Here is an 18,314-nt window from a genome sequence, read left to right as displayed (position 1 = left end):
GACGCAGGATATTAAAGCAGCAAGAGACATTTCGTTTTAGTTTTATCATTCATTTGATTATATTGTACCCATGTTTTCATGTTGTTTAGGCCAAATTGTGACGCTACCATCGTAATGTTGCAACAGAGCAACATTTTTCCAGTTTAGGTGAGCCCGTGTATATTGTAGCCTCAGCTGACAGGAGAGGTACCCGCTGTGCTCTTCTGCTGCTGTAGCTTGTCTGCTTTAAGGTTTCATCTTTTGTGTGTTCAGAGATGCATGCCTTGGTTGTGGCGATTGGTTGTTTGAGCCCCTGTTTCCATCCTATTAACTTCAAGCACTCTGGCCAATGTTCCCTTGGATCTCTGGTATCAACAAGGCATTTTCACCATTCCCTGTAAAGCTTAGAGATGGTTATGTGGGAAAATCCAAATAGATCAGCAGTTCCTGAAATACTCAGACCTGCCCGTCTGGTACCAACACTTAAATCACCTTTGGCTGATTAGAGAGTGGTCAGTGAGTGTGCACAATATACAATAACTTGAACTTCATTAAATTGAACAAGGGATTCAGAATAACAGGGTATCTTTGCTGATTTCAAAGCACTTTTTTAGTTATGTAGCTACATTAACCATATTAATGGCCTCCTATGAACTCTAGTTGTCTTTCAGTTTCAGAAGAAACTTCCAAATTTATTTCTTTGCAAGCTCTTATTTTGAAATTACCATGAAGGAGTGGGTTTCATTAATGACAAGTTGAAACTGACTGGAAGAAAAAAGCAAGATTAGTATAATTTATCTAAGAATGAGTATGAAATTTATATTATTTGTTGTACAAACATTACACAATATAAGTTTGTGTAATGTTTGTACATCATTTGAAACTCAGCAGCTTTATTAGAAAATAATTACAAACTTTCAGGTTACGCGGTTCTTTGTTCACGTGAGATACACCCACACACACACACTTTGTCACATCTTAACACTTAGATGGGTTTACATCATCACAAAGCTTCTAAACGCTTTGTCACACCAGTAACGGGGAGTCTAGAGAGATGCACACAATCACACGTACACACTCTGGTGGACTCCTACTGGCAGGCGTATCTTCAACTCAGCGTCCCTCAGCAGCACTTGTCATCTGCATGTCAGCAAATCCAACCCCGTTCCTCCCACACTCGTACATTTTTTTTCTTTTCAAAAATCCCTCCATCATCGCTTCACACCCTCCACACACACTCCCTTCTCCCAGCCGTGCACCGACCCGTGAGTCAGTAACGAGGCGCATTTCAACAAGAGTTTTCTCCCCTGACACGAACCCCTTTCACTCAGCCATTGATCCTCACCTTCCCTCCATCACTTCATCCATCTCTTCTTCATCCCACCGCCTCCCCCCTCCAGACTCCCCCCCTCCCCCTTGACAGGAGAGCACAGAATAATTGGAGGAGCCTTCAACAGAGGCAGTGGACAGCTTGGCGTCAGATGTGGCAAACACCATAGTCTCTCTGCCTCTTTCCCTCTCTCCTTCCTCACACTCATGGATGAGTGATGCCCATGACAGACCCCATCCTCTGAGAGCCCCTTCTGGCAATTACTGCACACACACACACACACACACACACACACACACACACACACACACACACACACACACACACACACACACACACACAGAGAGACATACACACTTTCACATCAGAGACTCCCACATCACTTAACCAGTTGTCTTCAACTAAAAGGGCCGAGCGGAAACACTCTACAGCCTGCTCTTATCAGCCTCTCAACACACACACAACTCTTAGAGGTTGCTGTTGATAACTATCTTTACTCTCTCTGCTTCTGTTGATCCATATGTGCATTATTCTACATGCAATATGTTTACAGGCTCTAAGCTCCCAGCAACTGCACTAGCACAAACACCCAATCACATAACTGTATGCTTGCATGCAAATTTATGTCTTGTGATGTGTTTTCTAACTCTTGTAACCAAATAAGGTTAAAGTCTGTTGCAGGGGATAATAGCTGGTAGCTTTTACATCCCCTCCAATCTTTTATGTAACAATAAGAACTGGTTCAAGGCTTTCAAGGCTTTCAATCTCTTGCACTCAGTTTACAGTTTAACATGCATATGAGTTAATCTTATATGAACAGATGTTCTGGTTATAATACTTTGCAAAACTGTTCAAATTTAAACAAAAATGCATTGTGGCTTTTTCTTGTTCCAGTTTGCTGTTCACAAAGGTAAAGCTTGAAGAGGTGTTGCTCGGCCCGGCTACAGCCCTGCGTACCTGTGAGGAGATGTTGCAACACTGGCAGAACCGCTATGATGTCAGCCGCTCCAGGTGAGCATGCACAAGAGAGATAAGCATTGGTGCTACTTTGTTTATCGTGCGCTGCAGAATGTGCATTACCTTTCAGCTCAAATAGTTTCTGTGCTGTTGTGCACGATGAGGCTGGGAGGGGGCGGCTGTCTCTGCTGCGGTGTTATTCAGTGTGTGTGTGTGTGTGTGTGTGTGTGTGTGTGTGTGTGTTCACGCATTAATGCTTTTTCTGATATAATGTTCTACCTGTGACCTGAGTGGTTTTGAGATGTTGACCTTTTTCATGTTTTGAATACCAGAACTGACATACAGCAAAGCTCTTTATTACCCTTCATAATAACTGAACACTAAAGGCACTGCCAAAACCAATACAAAAATTATATTCATTTATATTCAATTATAAATAAAGCCTGGTAGAATGATTACAGACAAAAATATTTTCTCTTTAAAAAATTTCCCATATAACTCTTTATTTTCACGTAATTCCTGAAGGAACTAGGAGGATGAACAATAAATACACACTATGAACATTTTTAATCAGAGTTTAGCATGAAGTCAGTTAAACATATGGGATAATTATCTGGTCAGTTCAGCAGCGGAATCAGTTTTAGCTGCTTCATGCCATTGCTCAAGAGCTCTCAAGACTGTGGAGAAGATTCCAGGACAGCTGGACAGGGCCGCAGGAGGTCCTTACACCACCAGCGGGACTGGTATCTGCTCTTTTGTGCAGGGAAGAACAGGATGAGCACTGCCAGAGCTACAAAATGATCTCCAACAGGTCACTGGATGTCTGCGATGGTGAATTGCCATAGAATACCAGAATTGGCGGTTGCTAGTGCCACCACTGGCACCCTGAGCACATGTGACAGACGTGAAAGGGCCTGGCGAAAATTATGCTGCCTGTAACATCGTTCACCAAGACCGGTTTGGTGGTGGGCCAGTGAAGGTCTGTAGAGGCATATCCGAGGAGAGACACACAGGCCTCTACAGGGTAGGCAACAGCACTCTGACTGCCATTAGGTATTGGGATAAAATGCTGGTGTGGTGGGTCCTGTGTTCCTTTTGGTGCACATCAATTCCCGGACTCATGTGACGAGAGTATGCAGGCAGCTCCTGGAGCATGAAGGAATTGATACCACGACTGTCCCCGCGCTCACCTGACCAACATTTGGACAAAAAGTGGAGCACTAAGTTAAAGCATCAGCTAATGCTAGCTAGTTTGCTAAGCCAGGTACCGCCATAGACTCTATTTATGTATTACACAAACAAAATTATACCTAATAATAACTACTAAATGTTAGACATATTAGAATTTCACTGACCAGAACACAAGCAAAATAATTTAGATGGTCCATACCTCACATCAGGCGATAATCATTGCATCGAGTACATTGGAGTGGTCCACTTCAATGACTCAAAGTAGCTGATGAATTTGCTGATGATGACTGAGAGTTTGATGACTGACTCTCAGTCAGAGCTTCCACACTAAACTCCTTGTAGACTTGTGTGGGTAACACCAGTAGGTATTTTTTTGAAATCTCTATTTAAATGAATTGGGAGAATAAAGGTCATTTTAATAACTTCGGGTTTTAAAAAACTACATCTACTTTAAACTAAACATGGATGCATAGTAAACTACATTTACTATGCATCCACAAAGCTGAGGCTTCACTAATGGCTCAGTCAAGAGTGCCGATTTGATGTCTCTGGCTCATCCCCGCAGACCACTTGAATAAATGGCATGCTGGAACTTAAGGAAGTGCAGTTTCTGCTACGATAATAAGTATAATGCTCGACATCACACTGGTTACACTGTGAACCTCTGCATGCAAGCGTGCATTAGCGTTGCTGCTACACACTAGCTCATGTTTCATTGGCTTTTTTGTCTCTTTCTAACTTGATACAGAGAAAAGATGCAGGAGGAAAGAACTGAGAAAGCTAATAAACTTTAATGTGCAATTTTTGAAAGACTGCATTTATTAAGGAAAAATGTTGTACAACTATGTATTTTTAAAAAGGGACAAATACTTTTCAGAACAATGTAATTTAAGCTAGCCTAGCCATTCAAAAGGTTTAAGAATATGTATATATATATATTCATAACCCATTCTCTGATTTAAAATACTGATTTTAGAGTTGACCATTTCCTGACTTATTTATCCTTTATGCTGCCTTCATGTTAAAAGTGAGTCATTGATATTTTTTAGCTTTAGCATAACCTTTAGCATAGCAAAATGCTAAAAGCAGAAGGAGGATCTGGCTATCCCACACCTTTGCTTTTCCTTTTCATTATTAGCAAGCGAGCTATAATACACAAATTATGTGTATGTGTATATGTGTAAGCCAGTTTATTTAAGATGGACTTGATATTTAATTTCAGTCACAGGTGGAATCTCACGGATAAAAACAAAAACAGTACATGTGAATGTCCTCTCTGATGTGTTGCAGCGAGACAGATGACAGCAGCAGTATACCGATGCCTGAGAGGACAGAGGTCAGCCCCAGCGGCAGGAAACCCTCCATCCACCTCACCCTGCCTGACTTCCAGGACACCTCCACTGGTCTGTTCTCTCACTTGCTCAAATCTTTTAGAGCGGACATGTCACTGTGCATATTTGGATTGCAACATGCCGAATTGATTAGTTTAAGTTAAACACATCCTGCTCTCTCTATGGCTTTGGGTAAATAGCAGTGAGAAAGGTGAATTTGTAGGTCAGTCTAAATCCCCCAGCTTTTGACCTATTCTGGATTAAAAGCCCTGTTTGCCTGTCTGCAACCCAGTTCCGGAAACCAGATGTGCTGTTTAAATATCAGTGATGTGACTCACACCTGTGTTTAGAGCAGGATCTGCAACCTGCACATTTAGTGTTCAGGGATTTGGGACATTATAGTTACTGGCTTTGAAATATTTTACTTTTTTTTCTCTACGGAAGAAAACACAGTTTCTGTCTGCTTCTCATCCATGCTAACATATGCATATTCATTGTTCAGGTTGTAAATCACCACTTTAGTGTTTAGTTGGTTTAATGTGCAAGATGAGGAAACATTTGCAGGACTAACAGCTCCCATTTCTTTCCTATGATCCTACTTCAGGTTCGCTGAGTCCTTCATCAGTTGCACTATCCCGTCTTGAAGCGGCTCTGTCCGAGGTGTCAGACCTCAGCTCTACCCGTCGCCACGGGCCCACCTACATTTGGACCATCCTGGAACGCATTTGGCTGCAGGCTGGTATGAGAGCGCACACTTGAATGAAAATGATATTTCAGAAATTATTGTGGTTGGGATCTTTTGGGATTTGAACCTCTTTTCATCCTCATCTGAGATACAAGGTCAGCCCGTATCATGGAACCATGTTGGGGTCCATGTGCTTTAACTTACTGGTGAACTAAAACTGAATTAAAGACAAGCCCTGCATTAACTTTGCTGGACAAATGAATCAGATTCACTGTTTTACCCTAGTGATATGAAGCCTAACAGTAAGAAACCATTTCAGTTATCCAGCTTTTTATTTATAAAAGCTTTGAAGTAGATAACGAGGCTACAACTCAGCAAAGCATGACAGTGTTTTCATGAGCAGCACCTGTCTGCTAAAGCAACATGCTGTCACATTAGCTGATAGATTACCTTGTTCACCCTGCCGGTTCAGTATACTGGCATGCTAATGTTTATCAGTAAGCACTAAAGCCAGTCTGCAGCTCATATCATGAGTTTGCTAACAACCGATTAAAAAAAGATTCTGACACAATGACAAACCTAAATTAAAAGCTTGAGTTTACTAAAGCCTTTTCCATTAGTACCTACTCACCCAATGTGAGTGGTTGTTGTTTTAGTAATGCGTCCGAGCGTCCCGTGACGTAATTAGTATGAGCCACGAACGCTACAACAAAGGTGGATGTCGACGCAACACTATACCTGCTGGTCGGTCTGCGTCTTTTCGTCAGACTCGGGGACCACGGCGTTGTTGGTGGTTTTGATTTTAGTGAAGGAGACGCTCTCATGACTCACTGAGTGATTCCCCGACCAGCCAATCGCTGGCATGCAGTCTGATGACCTCACATTTTAGTACCTGCTCAGATCGCTTAGAACCCCGGCCGAGCAGGTACTATTTTAGTATCTGGTACCAGGTACTATTATCTAACGGAAAACCCTGAAAACCGTAACGAACCGTGCCGAGTCAATCCGAATAGGTACTAATGGAAAAGGGGCTTTTAAGCAATGTGAATGACTGAAGCAAATTACTGGTAAACTGTTTGATAGTTATTGAAAACCTAAAACTTACATTGTTGACTTCATGCTGAGGCAAATATCCTGTGGCAACCATAAAAAAATCTGTGGTAGTCCTTTCAGTGAAATTTCAACTTCGACCAATCTCATAGATCTGCCTCGCTTTCTCTAGATGATATTGGCAACAGAGAACGATCACATCCACGTCAAACATGTGGAGATTTTAGTTCCTTTATGCTACTATGCACTGTAAAAGGAGCATTTGAGTTGTAGTTGACATAATGTAGTGTTATAAATAAGTATCCATGATGCTCTGTTAATTTAGAGCAGCTTGTGGCATAAATCATACAGTGTGTGGCAGTCTAATAAGTTATCTAAGCACTGTGCGTAGGTCTTTCTGGTGATGTCACAGAGCAGGGAACCAGTACCTGATACCACACCAGGGCTTACTCTTCAAAATAAAACAGGAAGTAACTGGAAATGGCAACTGAGTTAACTCACTCAGACACCAAATGCAAATGTGTCTCTACAGTAATTGCCTCAATAGCTATTGAAACATTCAACTATGTGTCAGCGATGACCTCACCAAAGAAATCCAGGTCAACCCTACAGTAAATACAAATACAATCTCCACTGGCAGCTTTTAATGAATGTGCGACGTGCGATGTTACAGTGAATGAAAGCTGTGCAGCCTCACTGTCTTCCAACGCCTTGCTGACCTGTTTATCAGCTCAGATGAGTTTCAGTCGCTCAAGGGAGTGAGACATTGCTTGTGCGCTCGGTTCATTGTGAGCGTGCGTTTTTGTTTCGGGCACAATAGCCACTGAAATTCTCAGAGAATATTAATTTTGCTACATGCGAAAGCCTGGAGAACGCAGCGTTACAGTATAGCAGAAGAGAATATCTATTTGCAGGCTTGTTGGTGTTTAAAATGAAATAGCTGAATAATTGACACTGAGGTGTCTCAGTGCTTAAATACATTTGGCCACTGCTCTGTTAAGGAGACAATGCCCAGTTATCCATCTCGCTGTTGCCTCCACCCTTCTTCAGCCTGCCTGAGGAAGTTCACATAAAAGAGCAGAGCATTAGCAGGAAATGAAGGCCGAGGATCTGTTGCACTTGGCTTGAGTGGATGAGCCATGAGAGGCAAGAATGGAAATGCACACAGCGAAGATGCCTTTGCTGTATTCAATGCTTTACGACACAAGAGGGGTTGAATGGAGCCAAGCGGTCACGTCCCCCGTGGCTTTGTGTAATCTGAAGGTTATTTTCAATGTGTAACCTCCAAGCCTCTGCTGAGAGCAGTGTGTGTGTGTGAGAAACCAAGGGTGTGGCCCCTGGCTCAAGGCTGGACACCAATCCCCCCCCTTCATTCTTTCATAGCATTCCTCTTCTCATCGGTCACTTCCTCTCCTTATCTCACATTCTCTTTGGCCAAACAGAAAAACACACACACACAGCTCTTTAAAAGGAATACATTTAGCAGTATGTGAGACTCACATACTTAGCTCTAAACATATAAATATTCTCTGTGCATGCAGGCACTGATCTAACAGTTTTTTCCTATGAGCAGCAGGAGAAAGTCTTACATAACTGCTCACTGAAACCTTTTCCCCCAAAATGAAGCCATGAAAAGGAACCCTGAGGCAGCTGAAAAGGGTTTTGGGGTTTTTTTTCCATTTTTTTGTTTTCTCATCTCGCAGAGGTAGCATGCGTGCACTAAGTATTTCCCATCTGTGCATCTCTGAGACACAGGTAAACAAACAAAACATCCGCTACCAAACACACACATGGGTTCTCTGCACTCGGGAGCAGACGGCTCTCTCCATGTATTTGCACAACAGCCCTCTCTGTAACACGGGCGCACAATGCTGTCAGTGTTTTAGAGCTGAAGGGTTTCCTTCTCAGGGTTTCTCTGCCTGTTGACCCAATGTCCTCTCACGTAAATGATTGACAGGTCCCGCTGAAGCGTCCGGTCCGCACATTGGTCTGCTCCAGCTGAGGGGGCAGGTCCTGTGGTCAGCTCTTATTTTTGAGGTCTTATTGGAGAATAAAGTGCTTGTGGGCGTGATTCTGACTTTGTGTGTGTGTAAACATTTGTGTGTGGGGTTTGTCCTCATCTTCCCAGCAGCAAAGAAAGGAGGCAGGCAGCTTTAATATGTGATGGCCATATTAGGCAACAGCTTCATGACTTTCAGCCACTACATCGCTCCGACTCTCACTTTCATGGTTTGTGTGTGTGTTTGTGTGTGTGTGTGTGGTTGTGTGTAGTATTTGAGCACTGCACAGATATTATTTTTACATGATGCTGCTGAACTCACAGCAAAGTTCATCTCAGTCACTGTCACAGGGTTACTCAGGGCATTAATACTCTTATTCTCCTCTTTTTCTTTCTCTGGCTCTTCATCTTTGCGTCATCACTTCCTTTCTTTTATCGTTTTCCTCTGTCATTCTGTCCTTTTTCTTTCCCCCCTCCACATCTTTTCCTCTCTTGACCTTTCCACCTCCTTTCTTTACTTCTCTCTCCGTGTCATCCTGCAGGAGAGCTGTTCATGGCAGACAGTCGGCTAAAGGAGGCTCAGTTCTGTATAGCCGAGGCCAGCTCGCTCTTCCCCAACTCTCACTCTGTGCTGCTGCAGCGGGGCCGCCTGGCCGAGCTCCGGGGCCACCTGGACGAAGCCAAAGGCCTGTATGACGAGGCCCTGGCCATGCATCCTACAGGAGAACGGATACTGGTGCACACGGTGAGAGACAGCGGATGCTTTAGAGGCTGCACAATCAAGTTAGAACTTATGTAACACTCTGCTCTTTCAAGTGTCACACATGCAAACATGGTGTTCAGTATCCTCTCTCACACACACATGCACACAAACACATGAATGGCTACAGTGACATGTTTAAATTCTATAATTGAGTAAATTAAATCAAAACTGATGTAATTTGCAAGCAGAACATGTGCAAACACTTATTTGATGTCTGCTAAAAACACACATACACATATATTAATGAAATATTTGCAGTGCTTTTAGTTGACTGAGCTAAGTTATATGAAAGTGTACTTCACGCGAGATCTTTTAAATTTGGACTTGCTGTGGATTAGCTCACACGCTCTGACTCAGATAGCGTAGGGCTGTTTAATGAAGTTAAACGTTTTCCCAAATTCACCAAGTTAAATTACGTCACAGTTAAATTGCATCAGCTGCCTTCAGCCTTCATAAACACGCCTCCCAAAGAGTAGGAAAACGCTTTCCTCGCAACAACAACAGCAATACGTGTAGATAAAAGTACATTTGAGAGGACTTTTGTCAGTCAGACTAAACCATGTCCCACTGTGGCCACATGTTCTTATATACACAGTAGCAACATGGCAGTGTGCGCACACATTTTTAATTTGGTATTTAAACCATTTTTTAAATTATTATATAGATTTTAATCCATCTGATCAAACAACTAAAGACAGGACTCAAGACACAGATGAATTTGAGCTCTTAGCACTTTTATATTCAGTTACTATATTAAACTATATTACCAAAAGTAATCACTCACCCATCCAAATCACTGAATTCTTGTTTTCCAGTCACATCCATGGCTGACCTCATCAATGTGCTTCTGGGAGAACGGTCAAAAATTTCCATAAACACGCGTGGAAAGCCTTCCCAGATTAATCTGTTATATCATATTTCGACATCATTTTAAACCCTATAGATTATGAATGTGACGTCACTCAAGCTCATATGTGTGAATGCAGACAAGTGAATACTTTTGCCAATATAGCAAACTGTTCTATTGGATATGCTATTATACCCTATTTATAGTGTTTTATTGTTTCGTTTGATATGCTTTTATTCTCATGTGAAGCACTTTGAAAAAACTTCCTGTTTTAAAAAGCACTATATAAATAAATTTTACTTTACTTTACTTACTTTACTATAGTGTAAATAAGATAGCCATAGCGTGTGAAAGTAAAGCGGCTGCGGATTTACTTTAAACCTGCAAACCAGCAGGGGCGACTGCTCTGAATGCAAAAATGAAGACAGCTTCTGTTGTGATTTCTCACAGGATGCGATTTGCACATTGTGTGAGAGCTGTCTGCCATACTGGACGTGGTACAATCACTGGCTGATAGAGAAGAATGTGTATTTGGTTGGCAGTGGTTTCTAGAGGTTGCTGGTTCTCACTTGGTGAAATTGGATTTAAACAAGGTGCTCCACCCAAAAAAACCCAAAAAACTCTACAGTGATTGCTTTGGTTGCTAACAGATTGCCACAGTTGGCTGCGTTTGTCTGCAATATCTTGCAAACTACTAGGTGAGCGGTAGTACAACTTAAAAAAGTGTGGCACAAATCAGAAATGGAGAAAGTTCACTTTCAAAGTAAAAGTTTTGCTCCACAGATACAGTCATGTTTAAGAAGTTTTACTTTGGAGGTGAACAGTCTCCATTTCTGGTTTGTGTTGCACTTTTCACAGTTTCATTAGCGCTCGGAGAGTAGCTGGACAGTGTTTGTAGACAAGGACTTTGCTTCCATTCAAACTACAACCACAGCATTATGCTAGCAAGCAAAGCAATAACGAGGATGTTATCACCAGCCCGTGCAGGAACACACATTTCTCCCTAGTGACAGACGGTTGCCAGGAGGACCACTGACCGTCTCTGTGATTATGGGACTTCCTAGTGACTCCCATCAACCTGCAGCAACCACTTGCAATCGTTCAAGGAATTTTCCCCTCATGATGGGTGCTTGCCACATACTCGTGGACCTGTCTGTACAACACGTTCTCACTCCTAAAGTGTAGGATTTTACACTAGGTGACAAATCGTCGATATATTACGCTTCCGGGCACCCAACATGTCCCTATATTACGAGATCGGAAAAATGAGGAAACATGAGAAGCATTTGGAATGAATCTACACATGTTTGTTCATTTTACTTAAATCGCTTTGGAAAACACTATCTAACTATCATTATAGTATGGTTAATGTTAGGGATAAGGTTAGGGTTAGGGCTGGAATACATGGCTGGAACGAGTAGAGTCATTCTACTGGATTTCATCCATAACCAGGCGTGTAGCATAAGAACGTGGAAGGTCACCTTTTGTGTTCGCCTCAGTAGTAGGAACGGGCTGGTCTGTAGGCCAGTATGACTAGCTTTTTCTTTTCATTTGAGCTTAAATTGTCGCCATGATTGTCACACGTCAGAAATGGCGGAAGAGTAACGTCACGTGGTTAGAGGTTATGCGTCTGCAAAACCTAAGTAGGAATATGTGTGAAAGCAGCCCTCAGCTTCATCTATGACCTCAGAACACTTTTCTGATGAGTTTATGGTCTCATAGGCACAGCTTGAAGCTTCACAGCAGGACTTTGCAAACCAGTGGGTGATGTTGCACCCTTTATCATAAAGGCTATAATTTTAACAGATGCTTATTAGCTGCTAATATTAGCAAAGGCAGCTTCTTTGCTCTTTTGGAAGCAAAACAAATCCCTCATTTTTCAAATGGCTGTAGATGATATTAGCCTGAGAAACTTAGTTGTACTGCAAGTTAATTTGGATTTTTCTTGTTTAACTAAGCACATGTTTGCGATTTGCTGCTACTAGTACTTATACTGTTATAAGTATAGTACACTTATACTGCCTCATACTGTTCATACTGTAATCATGTAGCCTTTCTCTCCTCTGTGGCATGCTGTACTGTGTCATTGTCAGTACTCTGAGTGCTTCAGTCCTGTTTATCGCGGTGCGTTGCTGTCGTCCTCTGAGAAGTGCCAATTTGTTGCAGGCAAACCTGAAATTTCAGAAAATAGAAGCAAACAAATTTCGCTCCATCACCAGCAAATGAAAAATAGCACTTAAAGACTCGCTCTCTCTTTCCTGATCACTCCCCCACATTTCTTTCATCCCAGCAGATCCTCTTTCTCTCTCACTGCCGCACTGTAAAGATCCTCTCTCGCCCACTTCCACCCACTCCCTCGCTTCTCTCTCTCTCTCTCTCTCTCGCTCTCTCAGTCTGTCTTCCAGATGATCCACAGGATTAACCACAGCTCCTCTGACCTCTGAACTGACTCTGTTGTCACAGTGAACGAACCAGAGAGGGATATTCCTCAAATCCAAGACGCAGCACTCGACACTCACACACACACACTCACACATAATGACTGTGGTCTCCATAGTGACCAGAGAGATGTGCTGGCTGATATCACTTTAGCCTTCTTGTGACCACATAAGGCTAGTGCTTTTGCTCCGACAGCGCACTTTTGGATGCATGTGCGTGTGTCTGTGTGCGTAGAAGTGCAGTCCCACTGGGTTAGACAGAGGTACGCATCTCTTCCATATTTGGCCTGTGGGAGAACCAATCCCAGGGGGTGAGAAGTTGAAACAAAGCCAGCTGGCAGCGTCCTACTCTGGGTCTCTTACAGGACAGATGTGTTCTCAGTCTGAGTGTTTGAGTACGTGTACGCATGTGCATGTGTTTAGGCATGACTGTGTTTGTGTATGCCAGCCTTCCTCCATGGATTTGGAGCACATGTGGACTACTTGGGCTTCTTTTTTTTTGAGTAAGCTATATGTGTACACTTGGACAAAGGCACACATTGTAATAGGCACAAATTGACCCAAATACAAAAATTCAGCTTGTAGAACGCTAAAGTTTGTGGACTATACTATGTTAGGCATGCTAATGTAGGGTTGCAGTAAATAACTGCATTCTTGCATTGTTATGGAGCCTATGTGGGACAGTGTGTGGGACATTTTATTTGGAGCTTCGCCCATATTTGTGACTTGCATCAGCCGGCCAGAAATCGGCCTACAGTTACTCTGTGGTGCTGTGTGGCTCTGCGTTCATCCATTTATTTTTATACAGTATCTGCTGTGGACATTTTGTGTGCCAGTGGCCCATTTTCTGCTGTGCCTTAAGGGGAATTCTTAAGATATTCTTGGTAGATATTCTTACACCTCAGTTATTATTCTGCAAAAGTACCTACTGTACTTTCCATGAATGTCCTTAAGATGTTTTCATGGTAACTATACTTTAAAGATGTAGCCTTTCTGTGGCTCAACAGTTAATGTGATCTGATATTTATTGAGGAAATGCAGTTTCATTATGAGTATGTTTGCAAGTGGTTTCAGTGGGCTTATCATGCGAGCCCATGGTGTACTGCACTGTCTACATAGCTTCTACTAGAAGATCAGGGATCTTTCTTAAGGTCATTTAAGCTGCATATAAACTGTAAAAGATACGTTGCTTCCAGATTTAAGAGTGAAGCCAGTGCATAACTGCCTTAAACATGTAATGTTTCTTACATCCAGTAGGGGGAGACTCATCGGATTGCAAGAAGCAGAGTATGTTTAGAAGTCAACAGAAAAACTGCTGCTGACTCGATCTATCCCCTCAGTAAACACTTCCTTGCTAGTTTCACGTCTTATTTAAAACAACGTGATGTTAATTTTGTAAGCTATAGTCTGCTTTTAAGTTAAAAAGTGTGACAAAGCTCAGAAGCTAGTGTCACCATTCAGCAGTCTTCTTGAAATGCTGCAGGCGTGGTCTGAATAGCTTTCATTTCAAAAGTCACTGACATTAAACTGTTAGCTTCAATACAGTTCAGTTTAGTTCAGTTGTATAGCTATAAAGCCAAATCACAACAACAGTTGCCCCAAGGGGCTTTAAATTTTAAGGTAATGACCCTACAATAATAGAGTGAAAATAATCAGATGACCCTCTATGAGCAAGCACTTTGGAGACGAACCTCCAGCAGAACCAGGAGCAGAGAAAGGTCTAAGTCTCCTAACAGCCTGTGAGGTTTCCACTGTGGGTTCTTGTCCTGCCTAATTGAATCCTACAGCAAGGCTTTGTGAGTCACATTTCCTCTTCAAGGAATACTTTTGTGAAAAAAAGTTATACTGTTAGGTTTAGCAAAGAGCATCAGGCCCAGTCCACATGCCTGCGCATTAAACCAGAATTGAAAGGTGATTAGGTCTGATTAGCCAAATCATCCAAAAACCACCAAAAGAAACATTTTGTTTGACACGAGTCCTTTCTGAGGTATAACACAGCATCGTGTAGATTTTCCACTCTACCCATGTTAGACGGGGAAAGGAACATGTGAGTAAGAGAAACCCATTACTGGAATCCATGCAGAAGCTCACCAACCCATGCAATGTGGCTACCATCTTCCCTTATTCACCCGCACACCGCTTTACTCACTGCACTTCATGTTAGCATCAGCTGTGTCCACATGGTTTCTCTGTAAGAGAGGGAAAGAAACGAAGCCATCAGACAGTGACTCACTGCTCTGGTCAGCTGCTGGTTTTGGAGTATTTTTGGATGGATGGAGGGTGCAGTAGTGAGGGAAACCAGTATATGACTATAGTATGGTGTTTGTAAGTGTGTGCGTGTGAGACCGGGATTTTCAGTTTAATTTCTCGGTCGCTGCAGTCCACTGGCTACAACTAAGCATGCATTACGTTTGCCTATCATGGGAGTAGCTATTACACATTTGTCTGTTTGTGCTGTTAACCTCATTATGGTAAGCATTTGGTCGACTTGTGTGTATGTGTGGCATGTGCGCGTGTGTGTTTGTGTTCTGACAGTTAGCTGATCCTGAAACATGGCCCAGCCTTGCTTCCGGCGCGGTATGCAATGAATCTGACCCACTCCCATCATCCTCCACATCTCATCTCTCCTGCTCTGTAGTGGAGCCCGCTCTGAGTCAGCCGCACACAAACGCACACTTTACTTTCGGCCCTCTCCAACGAACCCATATTCGTACACAGCTTCACATATGCATGCATACTCTCAAGGACGAAGGCTTTGCGCTCAATGAATTAATCGCGTTCCAATTGTCAAATGCCCCCCCCCCCATGCCTGTCTCACTCGCTCGCACTCTCTCTCCTCTCTGTGTGTGGGAGGGGGTGGTTGTCAGCTGATTAGATAATGCAAATACATTATTTATATCACTTTGCTCGTTCTCGCCGCTTTATGGGATTGCCTAGCAACCAGGGAAATTTATTCTATTGAGCACGACCTCTGATAACCATGGAGAGAGAGAGAGTCTGACTGTATGTGAGAGAGAGTGAGAAGATGAAAAATATCGTGGGGTGGGTGGGTTGGTGGTGGTGGTTGGTGGGGGGAGGGGTGCAAACAGAAAGACGATTGGGAGTTGGCTGGTGCCTCCGTTGCTATGTATGGCTCATCTGGGCTCACTTATTTTTTCCTTTTTCTTTGACGCCTCTCCTTTTTCCCCCTTCCCTCTCTCTCTCTCTGTGTGTGTTCATTGTTCTCAGTTTAGCTCATTCTTGCTCACTCACACTTCTTTCCTTCCTCTCTTTCTTCCTTTTCCTTACTTCTGAGGCTCCAGTATCAACTCTGTCCTTCATTCTTTTCCTCTTTCCACGTCGGTGTGTGTGTGTTCGTGCAAGTTTGTGCGTCGGACTTTGTTCCAGTATATATTTATATAGGTGATGTAATGTGCTGTAAAGTGAGAATGTACTTGAAGGAGTCAACCGTAGCTGCACTGTATGTGCTGTTTTTTTTCCCAAACACACGGTATTTTCCATGCAAACGTGCCATCCAGGTGCATGAAGTCATATCACCCCAACAAAAGTGAAAGTAATTAATTAAAATGTTTTAATCTCGGTAGGAGGAGTGTGTGTTATGTACTAAATTCTCCTGGACATCCTATATTAACCAGCGATGCCAAACAGATCAGGATGGGACAGCAGGCCTTTTGTACACTTTGAGGAATTATTATTCCCTTTCTGTTTGAGAGCTAGGAACAGGAATATTACCACTCGACTATATGAATGCTGAATATAAAATCACAGCCAGTCGGTATATGATTTATCATGACACACATGAACCTTTTGGCAGTTTCTTGAGTCAGAATATTTTCCACAGTTCTCGTATGTTTTGTCTTCATGAGTCTGATGTTCCATTTGAAGTCACATTTCCTCTTCAAGGAATGAAATAAGTTATACTGTTAGGTTTTTGCATTGGGCCTTTTGACGGTTTCTTGAGTATCACGTCAGATACTCAAAGCACAACAGAAAATAGTCCAGCTCACATGCGTTTACACTACAGGAAGGTGCCTGGACAGAGAGGAGGAGTACTGGCGAACTTTTTGCACAACAGCACAATCTCACATCGAATAGATTATAGTGAGCTGGGAAGTTGAAGACCATCTTTTGTCCGATCCAACTAGACATTTGCATCTCTGTCAGGTATCGCCGTTGAAAAGTTCCCTAATTATTGGACTATATGTTGTATTAAAGACTAACGTATCTCGAGACAGCCTGGGTTAAGTACCCACTGTGGAGGTCCTGGTGGGACTAAATACCTTCTAACCCTTTCGTACCTTTTGCCTTCAAAATACAAAGAGATATAATGGCCGGCCGGCAGTTGGCAATACAATGTCACCCCTGTTTTGGACGTTTGAAGCTGTACATGTTCATTCTATGTTGGTTTGCCAAGTGGTGGATGACTCTGAGCAAGCTGATGGGATCTGCATTGAAAGAGTTTCATATTTCACTGAAGTCATAGTTCTCCACACATCTGGACTCTACCTTCGGTTCATTTCTCCACGTGTTGTTCTTGGTTGGTTTACTGTTTATTTGGTTGGTTTTTTAAGGGTAACATTAAGAGCTCTTGGATACCAGCATTAATATATTTTTTAATGATAGGTGCCCGCGCTACATTCACCATTCACCATCTCATCTCATCAATCCTTGCACGGATTGCCCCGTGCGAGGGCTGCACAGCGTCACCGCGTCAGCGTGGTTAGCTTGTTAACGCGTTAGCACCATGCAGCCCCATGCACGGAGTGATCCACGTTAACGAGCTAACGGAGATTTGCCGTGTTAATGCGGTTATGGCGTTAACGTCATTTTAACGAGATTAACGCTGACAGCACTACTTAATATTAATCCAATAGCAGTCAAAGACAGGTCGAGCCAACATGGCATAGGTAAATACAGTAACTTTGGCTCACTGTATCCATACCTGCCCATCCAGACTGATTAAAAGTTCAAGTAAAGTCTCTGGTCTTGGTTGAATGCGAGGGCATTATGCCACGACTTGTTTGTGTGTACTTGATGTGTATAGATCAGATGGTTTTGAGTGCTATACCAAACTGTAGGATCATTTAATTCTCTCTAGATCAAGTCCATATATCCACTTGTACCTTAACTTCTAATTTCCTGGATTGTCTGGACAAGTCACAGCTCTGTAGGCGGCACGGCTGACAACAGCAGATTGCAAATCCAAATTTAGAGTTCATCTGTCTCTCCGCTGTCTCAAAGACGTTGATTTTTTTATTGCTTTTTTTAAAACTGTGAAAATATTCATATGATCATCTTATCACAAAATGATTTTGTGTTTATGCCTTTTAAGTATGTGACCATTATTCTGCCTCCACAAACCTTTTTAATCTATGTTTGGCTTAAGAGTTGGGCTGCGTTGCATCCAAGTAGTTTGTATGCAAACTACGATGACTACGGACAATTGAGGCAGAAAAAGTTTCTAGTAATGAAGAAGTTATCGAATGAATATTATTCTAAATAAATCTCCGGGGAGCCTGCTTAGCTATAGTTGGTATGCTACAGTATTACAAAGTCCTCTTTTTGTCTTTGTACTGTATGGAATATGAATAATATAATAATGCTGACACCAAAGAACAAGAACTCATTTCCCCAATGCTAATCAATTCCTTAATCAAATCTCTGTTGGGTGTGCTTGTTTGCGACATCCAGGAAGGCTTTTTTCCCTTCTCTTCAGTCTAGTCGAAGGACGTTCACTTAATTAA

The 18,314-nt window shown here is 42.5% G+C and overlaps 1 protein-coding gene across 1 annotated transcript in view; it reads left to right on the top strand.

The window, feature by feature from the left end:
- The window catches only part of ttc7a (tetratricopeptide repeat domain 7A), a 63,531-nt gene that overhangs the window by 30,333 nt on the left and 14,884 nt on the right, over nt 1–18,314 (top strand). Inside the window, exons 16-19 of the mRNA XM_031741122.2 lie at nt 2,204–2,320; nt 4,748–4,860; nt 5,393–5,527; nt 9,065–9,267. Coding sequence (XP_031596982.1) covers nt 2,204–2,320; nt 4,748–4,860; nt 5,393–5,527; nt 9,065–9,267 — 568 coding nt within the window. The remainder of the gene's footprint in view (nt 1–2,203; nt 2,321–4,747; nt 4,861–5,392; nt 5,528–9,064; nt 9,268–18,314) is intronic.

The sequence above is a fragment of the Oreochromis aureus genome, linkage group 13 (assembly GCF_013358895.1).
Source record: "Oreochromis aureus strain Israel breed Guangdong linkage group 13, ZZ_aureus, whole genome shotgun sequence".
Classification (NCBI taxonomy): domain Eukaryota; kingdom Metazoa; phylum Chordata; class Actinopteri; order Cichliformes; family Cichlidae; genus Oreochromis; species Oreochromis aureus.
The sequence above is the reverse complement of the archived record's forward strand: the minus strand, read 5'-3'. Positions and strand labels throughout refer to the sequence as shown.